The sequence below is a fragment of the Lipotes vexillifer genome, unplaced genomic scaffold (assembly GCF_000442215.2).
Source record: "Lipotes vexillifer unplaced genomic scaffold, Lipotes_vexillifer_v1.1 scaffold328, whole genome shotgun sequence".
Classification (NCBI taxonomy): Eukaryota; Metazoa; Chordata; class Mammalia; order Artiodactyla; family Lipotidae; genus Lipotes; species Lipotes vexillifer.
In genome coordinates, this window is record NW_006799460.1 from 84,725 (window position 1) to 94,010 (window position 9,286).

General features: G+C 59.4%; 1 protein-coding gene across 1 annotated transcript in view; it reads left to right on the forward strand.

Moving 5' to 3' along the window:
• The window catches only part of CFAP99 (cilia and flagella associated protein 99), a 36,987-nt gene that overhangs the window by 5,532 nt on the left and 22,169 nt on the right, over positions 1-9,286 (forward strand). Inside the window, exons 2-4 of the mRNA XM_007471633.1 lie at positions 4,622-4,766; positions 5,122-5,216; positions 8,641-8,753. Coding sequence (XP_007471695.1) covers positions 4,622-4,766; positions 5,122-5,216; positions 8,641-8,753 — 353 coding nt within the window. The remainder of the gene's footprint in view (positions 1-4,621; positions 4,767-5,121; positions 5,217-8,640; positions 8,754-9,286) is intronic.

A 9,286-nucleotide genomic window follows, 5' to 3' on the forward strand; every position in this document is an offset into this window, starting at 1 on the left:
CAGCTCTGTGGTGCCATTAGGAACTCATTCTCCTTCCTGTCTGCTTATCCATCCTTAGAATGTACCCTTTGCCTTATAGTCACAGAATGGCTGCCCTACTCCAGCACTGCATCCATATCCCAGAGAGAAGAGGAGAAAGACAAACAGTATAAGGCAGGCACCAGCTGAATCTCCCTAACTTTCAAGGAGCTTTCTTGGAGGCCACACCTAGCAATTTGCCATCAGATCTCATTGATTGGAGCCATGTGCCACATCAGCTAGGGGCCTGGAAAAGTTTTAGCTGGGCACATTGCCTCTCCCAACGAGACAGCTTTCTCCTGTTAGGCAGGAAGAAAGGGAGAGGGGCTTGTGTGGGCATCCGGCAGCCTCAATTCCCTCTGCCTACTTTTCTGACTTTGGTCTTTGCATCACTGATTAGCAGGAGGCCCTGTGTATTGGTGATATGAATTTCAAACCCTGGGTTGCAGTAAAAGCGGTGTCCCGGCCCCGGCCCCTGGTCTACCTCTGTCCTTTCCCTGTGGCTCCAGCAGACAAGCTGGGCCTGTGAACTCTGAGGATCTCTTGTAGGAGGCACTACAGGTTGTGAAGAGCCGGCAAGCTGTGGGCCTCTGCTTCCCCTGCCCACAGCCCAGCCCCTCCCCAGGACTGCCCATGAGACCCTTGTCGGAGCACTTGCCGCCCTCCCCGGAACCTGCCCTGGTTCCCTGACTCAGGAGCGCTGAACTTGACCAAGGCCCAAGAGTGTATCAGGAACTCAGATGCCCTTGGGTGGTAGCCCTCTGGCCTCAGTGACTAAGGCTGGCCCAGGACTCGGGGTCGGCTTCGTGCTGGGGCCTCCTCAGTGGGGTCCAGGCCTCACCCTGCCTTCTGTGCTAGCCTGGCCAGGAGGACCTGGTCTAGGGCTCAGTGCCCTCTGATCTGCGTGTCACCTCTGGGCCTCGGTCTCCTCTCTGTGACCTGCTGGCCTGACCTTCCCGGCGGAGAAGACCTGGCACGTGGGCCAGAGTGTCAGGTCCTGCCTGGCTCCTCACCTTCCCAGACCCCTGGGCCAATGCAGCCCTGCCTGACCCCCTCACCCCGGGCAGGTGGCATCCTGTAGCCGCAGGCTCAAGGCTCTGGCCTTATTAAAAATACACATTCACACCCCCAAACACAGACGTTCAAGTGAATGAGAAGTGGAGCTGCTGTTGTCTGAGCCTGGGAGACCAGGGAGGCTGTAGGCAGGCATCCCACGATGTCATGCAGCCTCAGCACGGGCAGCGCTGACTCGGGGCATCCTCCGTGCCAGCCCTGCTGACGCACTGCTTTCCGAGCTGCCTGTTCCGGGCCCCCCGGGCTTTCTCTGACCAGTGCAGTAAGTTAAAAGCGGGGACTGCGGCCCAGCTGGGGCTCGTGCCCTCTGGTGTGGGCACAGCCCAGGGGTTAGAGGAGCCTGAGAGGGAAAATGAGGCAGGATCCTGGTTGCTGAGACCAGAGCTGACCCAGAGGCAAGAGCCCCCCACCTCACCCTCCTGGCTGTGCTCCGTGGGGAGGAGCCTCCACTCTGTGCCCCGCCCACACCAGGATGTCACGGGGTCCCCACGGCCTCCCACGGAGGCAGGATGCTCCAATTCCTCCCTCTTGAGCGCCCAGATGACATTCCAGCAGGGAAGGGGCAATAAACCCGGTGTGCGCTGCCCGCTGAGGGGGCCAGGCCACGTCTGACCCTGAGGGGTGGTTAGGGATGCCTCCCAGGTCAGGTGACATCTGAGCAAAGACCTGATGGGAGTCGGGGAGCAAGTGTGCAGGGAAGAGCACTGCAGGCAGAGGGAACAGCCAGCGCCGAGGCCCTGAGGGCACATCCCGCGTATTGGAGAAAAAGAGGGCAGCCAGTGTGGCTGGAGTGGAGACAGGATGGGATGGAGGCGGGGCACGCAGAGGGAGCCGGGCCTTGCTTTTCTTTGCGGTTCGCGGGCCTCTCACTGTCGTGGCCTCTCCCGTCGCGGAGCACAGGCTCCGGACGCGCAGGCTCGGTGGCCGTGGCTCACGGGCCCAGCCGCTCCGCGGCACGTGGGATCCTCCCGGACTGGGGCGCGAACCCGCGTGCCCTGCGTCGGCAGGCGGACTCCCAACCACTGCGCCACCAGGGAAGCCCGTTGCCGGCCCTTTTAAGGACTCTTTGTGGAGGGTTCTCGGGAAGGACAGACACGATCTGACTTTCATTTTACAAAGAATTGCTTGGCGGCTGGCGGGCTGAAAATACACCGAGGAGAAGTGGCAGAGCAGCCGGGCCCCCATAGCTGCAGCCGGTGGATGGGATGGGGGGTGGGCATCAAGGGCTGGTCTGAACGGTGCAGCAGGGCATTGTGTTTACGGAGCCGGGCAGGCAGGGGAGGGCAGGTCTGGGCAAAGCGCATGGGGTCAGACACCCAAGCAGGGAGGTAGAACAGGAGCAGAGAGCACTTGCCGAAGTCCAGGGAGAGCCGGCCCCGGGCTGGCGCACATTTGAAATCAGCACGTGTCAGGTTTGACAGCCAGTGAGTTCACCCAGGGGACAAGTGCGGATAGTGGAGGAAAGGGAGAGGAGCCCGGCAGCGGAGGTCAGAGGTCGGAGGTCAGGTCGTAGGAGGACGTCATTACCCCGGATCAGATGGGGTCCCCGCAGGAGCCCAGAAGCCACTTGGGGCACTGGAAGGGCGGCTGAGTCAATGTCGGGGCCCGGCACCTGCCACCCCCGCTCGCCTCCTGTCTCTCCTGCAAGTATGTCTCACCAGCAGAACCCAACTGTGCCCAGAACCCCCCCCCCCCAAAGCCGCCACCAGCAGAACCCAACTGTGCCCAGAACCCCCCCCCCCAGAAGCGGCTGGAGAAGGCAGCTCTCAGGCCTTCAGCCCCTGAGGTGCGGAGACTGGGAGGGAGTAAGAATGATGCCGTCTGCCCACCAGCATTCAGCCACCCCGCTCACATGCGTGGGGTCCGGGGCTCCCCGAGGTCCTGGGCTTGTCCAAGACCCCGCAGATGATCTTATTACTCTGTTGTTTTCTTAGCGTAAAGACAAGGGAAGAAATCACAGAGGAAAAGGTAGATTTGACCTCAAAACAAAGTAAAAATGGGACTTCCCTGGTGGTCCAGTGGTTAAGACTCTGTGCTCCCAATACAGAGGGCACAGGTTTGACCCCTGGTTGGGGAACTAAAATCCCACATGCCACATGGCGCAGCCCCCAAAAACGAAAACAAAATAAAAACCTCTACGCTCTACATGCTCAAAAATGTTTTATGCAAAGTTAAAGGGAAAATTACAAGCTTACCACAGATAACTATCACACTGATGACCATGTTAATTCCCTCAATATGCAAAGAGCTCCTAAAAATATTATCCAAATAAAAAAGGTTAGCCAAGGATATAAATTGATAATTCACAGAAGAGAAATACAAATAAATGTCCAGTAAATGTATGAAAATTTCATTGATAATAAAAAATTCAAAATAAAGCAAGGGAATGCCAAAATTTATCTAATAAGTTGTCCAAAAAGATTTGGGGGGAGGAGGGGAACGATACTGCTGGTAAGTGTTTATTTTGATGTGCTTTACGTCTGTTGGGATCCTGTCCTACATTTTCAGTTTTACACGGTATTAGGTATTTTGTCATCTTACTATAAGTTTTCCAGAAACTTCATTGTAATGGCTGTGTCCTACTCACCCACAACACAGAGAGATCGTATCTGATTCCCTGTGTTGACATTTAGGCTGTTAATACTTTCAATCACTGCATGCACCGTTGCCCTGAGCTGCTTGTACATGGATATTTTCTGCTTTTTGTCTGGTTTCCTTAGATTCCCAGAAGTGTGGCTACTGGATTAAAGCGTACGGAAAATACAAGGCTCTTAAAACATATTTCCAGATTGCTTTCCAGAAAGACTCACCAGCACCATCCCACCAGCCCTTCTCGTTGCTGCATTGGCAACATTAGACGTTCTTTTTTTCTTATTGTCAAAAACTTAACTGATTTTTTGAATAGGTAACACGTGACACACACAGGTCACAACCCCCACAATATTCCAAAGAGTAAGTAGAAAAAAGTCACTCTCTGCAAACACTAATTCCCTCCCCCAGAGATTTTCCTTGCTTGGTTTTTGTGTGTGTGTGGTAAAATACACATGACATAAAATTTACCATCTTAACTGTTCTTAAGTGTACAATTCAATGGCATTAAGTACATTCACGTGTGATCATCACCACCGTCCGTCTCCGGAACCTTCTCACCTTCACAAACTGAAACTCTGTCCACATTAAACAACAGCTCCCCACTCTCCCCCGCTACCCCCCGCGCCTCCCCTTCTACTTTCTGTCCTGGGAATTTGAATCCTCTAGGGGCCTCATATGACCAGAGTCACACAGGACTTTTTCTTCGGGGTCATTTTCCGTGTTTATTTCCGTCTTTGCCCCACCGCACTGTCACCACCCAGGAGAGCCGGCAGGACCGATTCCTGGGGGAGGACATGCAGGGTCCGAGGGTCAGTGTTCCTGGCGGCTGGGGTGCTGCCCACTGCTCCGGGGGCCACTGGGGACCCCCACATCGGGAGACGGCTGCCCTCTCCCCTGGCTTGGCCGGCGACCCCCTCCCGAGCTGTTTCTCCTCCAGACCCTGAGCCCCCAGGAGCAGGCGTTCATCATGGAAGTTCTGTCCGGGTGCCTCGAGTACCGGAAGCTGCTGACCATCGTGGTGGATGCCTTCTATGTGCGGGACGGCCGGCTCTGCCTGTGGGCTGATTACAGCCTCTTTGAGGGTAGGTGCCCGTGGCCAGGCACGGTGTGGGGCCCATGGGTCCCTGCGGGCCAGGCCCTGGCCTCCTTGTCAGCAGCAGGCCCTCGACAGCCACGGCGCCCCCCACCCCCACCCCGTATGAGACGACGTCATTTGTACTGTTGTATCAGGTTATCATTTTCACGTGGGCCCAGATGGAGCGCTTGCCTCTGGTCACACGCCCTGCTGGAGGCGGGTGCCTTCAGCTCAGTTCGCTGCACCTGCAGTGCACCTGTCGGGCCCTTAGCCTCTGGCTGACTCCCCCAGGGTCAAACGCCGGAGGCCCAGGGCGGGGACCCCCATGTCCTCCTCCCCACTCTTGCACCCTCTCTCCTTAGTGATCTGCTACCTGGCCACTTTCCAGCTGGAGGAGCTCGGCTTTCAGCTCTTCTGTAGCATTGTGAAGTCCCAACCCGTCCACAAGGTGTGCAAGGTGAGCCCCACCTGCCCCAAGTTCTATTCTTAAATCCAAGGTCAAAGGTCTGCCCCATCTGGCGCTGACCTCTTACCTTTCTGGCTCACTTTAATGAAAGAAACTGCTGGGTTTGTTCTGTGTTTAAAACGAACCCACACGCTCTCTTTGCTGCAAACGTGCTCTTTTTGTGCCTGGGGAATTTGTTTTCCGTTCCTCACGGTCCGGTGGGTGGTAGCTGCTGGATGCTAGCTGTTAGTCACGACACGGAGTCCTTGCCTGTTCAGTCCGGGCCTCTGGAACCTTCCTGGGCTCCTCTGGCTTGTGACCAAGCTCCAGGCCCAGGGCAGCCTCTCCTTCCTCCAAGAGGGGCTGTGCGGCTTTGCAGGGCCGAGGGAGCATTTCTGAGCAGGTCTGAGGATCGGTACCCTTCGAGAGAGAGCCTGCAGGAGCCCACCCCCCTGCCCTGCCCGGGACCACTCCTGTGGCTGCCTGTTTCCTGTGCAGAAAGCCTGGGACTCCTGGGCCTTGGGGCTAGCAGAACCACGAATGAACCTGAGGGTCCTGCCCTCTGCCGGCTACTCCCACAAAGCATTTGCTGTGGGCCCGGCTTCCTCCGCAAGCAGCTCTTGCTTCACCCTCACAATGACCGGGTAAGGTCACTCCTACGGGCACTCATCCCACAGTTGAAGAAACTGAGGCATAGAGAGGTTCGGTAACTTGCCCAACATCACACAGCACGTGAGTGGCAGAGCCAGTTCTTGGACCAGGCTTTCAACGGTTGGCTCGCTCCTCCATACTTGGCTTGGCGGGGGGGGGGGGGGGGTGATGGACACACACACAGTCACCAGACCAGGACAGGGACCCCCTGGAGAAGAGTGGGGAGAGCTCAGGCCCCAGGAGTGCTTTGGGGCCTCTCTGGAAGGAGGCTGCAAGCTCCGCAGAGGCAGCTCAGGCAGGGTGGTGTAGGAGCCTTCCCACTGCCCCCGCCTGGGGAAGGGGAGACCTGGAGCAGTGACACTTGCCAGGACCACAGGCCCCAGAGATCTGCACCCTCCCCCAGCAGGTAACCTGAGGCAGCACATTAATTTTAATGACTCGTTTTTCTGTCTACATATAAATGTAAGCAATTCACAGTGGGTAAATATTTGCATAGTTATCTTAAGCAAGGGCTTCTTTTTTTTTTTAATATAAATTTATTTATTTATTTATTTTTGGCTGCCTTGGGTCTTTTTTGCTGCACTAGTTGCTGCGAGTGAGAGTTGCGGTGCACGGGCTTCTCATCACGGTGGCTTCTCTTGTTGTGGAGCACGGGCTCTAGGCGTGTGGGCTTCAGTAGTTGTGGCACTTGGGCTCAATAGTTGTGGCACGTGGGCTCTAGAGCGCAGGCTCAGTAGTTGTGGCGCACGGGCTTAGCTGCTCCGTGGCATGTGGGATCTTCCCGGACCAGTGTCCCCTGCATCGGCAGGCGGATCCTTAAGCACTGCACCACCAGGGAAGTCCCAAGGGCTTTAATTTTATGACAGCATTTCTGAGAGATCTTTGGAGACTGCCCAGGGCCAGCTTCCCGGCTGGAGAGCCTGCACTTGGTTCACGCTGTGCTGTCAGTCCTGAAATTCTTAGTAACTGTTGAGCAAGGGGACCACGTGTCAGTTTGCAGTGGTGGAGCCAGCCCTGCCCCGCCTGGGCCTGCAGAGCCTGCAGAACGCATGGAGAGCAGCTCTAGGCCAGCGCAGCGCCTCCAGTGCAAGTTTCTGGGCGTTTATCTCCCTGGAGAGTTTCTGGGAGAAGATTCATGGAAAGGGCCCATTCACACTCCCAAAGGAGCTGGGAGCTGCAGGAGGTGGTGCGGCACCGCACCAGGGCCCTCCTTCCTCGGCCCGCACCTCATGCCCCAATCCCCACAATGCCAGTCCCATTAGGGTCCGCCCGCCTCGGGTTTGAAGACAGGGAGCAAGCTGTTGGGGACAGGACGGCTGCCCAGGGAACCCCTCAGACCACACCCGTGTGCTGTCACCACTGTGGTCAGAGGAGCTGGTGCTTGGGCAGCCTTGGCCGCGGTCTCCTTGGGAGACAGTGCTGTATGTGGGCATTCTAGGGGGACTGGCCCTGGGACGGCACCTGGAGGGGTGCTGGCAATCGTGATCCCTCCAAGGACGCTCACACTCACATGCTGGAATCCTCTGGACGGCAGGAAACCCACCCGGAAGCCCAGCCCCATTCCAGCCTTTTTCCTGGGGGGGCTGCCTCCACTGCACCCCCAGAGAGAAGGAGGCCCCCTTTAGGAGGGCCCTAGCCCCAGGGAGGGGAGGCAGTATGTCCCCAGGTGGGGGTCAACAGACCAGCTGCACTTAGTGGGAGGAGGGGCCTTGGGGATGGAGGGGTGGGCTGGGACGGGGAGTTCAGAGATCCCAGGGCCCAGCTACTGGGGGCTGGGATGGGGAGTGCAGAGACCCCAGGGCCCAGATACCGGGGCGGGGGGCGCTGGGACGGGGAGTGCAGAGACCCCAGGGCCCAGCTACTGGGGTGGCTGGAAGGGGGAGTGCAGAGACCCCAGGGCCCAGATACAGGGTGGGCTGGGACGGGGAGTGCAGAGACCCCAGGGCCCAGATACCGGGGTGGGAGGCGCTGGGTTGGGGAGTGCAGAGACCCCAGGGCCCAGATACCAGGGCGGGGGGCGCTGGGACGGGGAGTGCAGAGACCCCAGGGCCCAGCTACTGGGGGCTGGGACGGGGAGTGCAGAGACCGCAGGGCCCAGCTACCGGGGCTGACTGCCTCCTTCCCACAGGAAGTGGGAGCAGGGCTGAAAGAGTGGGTGGGAGAGAGGCGGGGGGACTGAGCAGGGCAGGGCGGGGAAGCTGAGGAGAGGCCCCGGGGTGGAGTGGGGTGAGCAGGGGCCAGGCTGCCTGGTGGGAAGCTGTGGAAGGCTCTAGAAGGACACCTGGCTGCTGCTCCGTGAAGAGGGGCGGGGGGCCTGAGGGGAGGTGGGAGGGGAGCACGTGGCTGGGGGGCAGCGGCCCCCTGGGGAGGCAGCCGTGGAGACCAGAGACCCTGCCCTTGCCCACTGCTACCCCCTGGCTCAGCCGCTCGAGTTCACCACGGCCTCAGGGGCGCCTGCTCAGCCCACCAGGCCCCACGTGTGGCCTTTACTGCCCCAGCAGCCGCTCAACCAGAGAGGGGCCGACAGGCTTCTCCGGCGAGAGTCGGCCCAGGTCCACAGAGGGTGCGAGGGGTTGGAGCCCGGAGGCCCACGGCAGGCAGGGACCCACTGGCTCAGGCGGGAGCCCCGGCAAGTGAGGGGCAGCTCCCCCAGCCCAGCAGGAGGGGGCGAGCGGGCTGCCTGCTGCGGGCCGCGGCCCCCTCCGGGGGCGATGGCCACATCTGTCCCCTTGGCCCCGACTCTCCCTGTGGAGGCACCCGGCCCCACAGCTCCCTCTTCCCTCAGTTCCTGGGGTTCCTCTTCAACCCCTTGAACCTGGGCTCATGGATCAAGGATGAGTGGAGCCTCATCTACGAGACCACCCACGTGAAGGAGCAATGGATCGACCCCCTGATGAGGTGGGCGGCGCAGGGCCCCCGATCCGGTGCAGGGTGGGTGGGGCATCCACGCGGCAGCCAGCTGATAGCCAGCAGGGCCTGATGGCCAGTGGCTTTAGGACCAGCCGGATCAGCGGGGTGGGACCTGGCCCCTTCTGCCCTGCAGCCCACTGGCTGAGGAGGGCGCTGTGCCGGTGCCACCTTGCTGCAGGGACCCTGCATCCCTGTCCACCACCCCATATGCAGCCTTCCCCGCTCGCTCTGTGACCAGCCCCATCACAGACCTGTCCCTTCCCCCACTGCCCCTCCCGAGACCCCACTCCCTCTTGGCCCTCAGACATGCCCTTCCTCCCCCTGGTGACCTTGGTCCTCAGGCTGGGGCAGGAGCAGTTCAAACCAAGCTCTCTCCCCACGGGAGCCCTGCAGGAGGGTCACCGGCCAGGTGGGCAGTGGTGGGCTGGAGTGGAGGAACGGAGGGGGCCCAGACTTTGGGGCAGCCCAGTAGGGCCCTTCTCAAGCCCCTGCTCCGGGGCCCCCCACCTCGAGACTCTGAG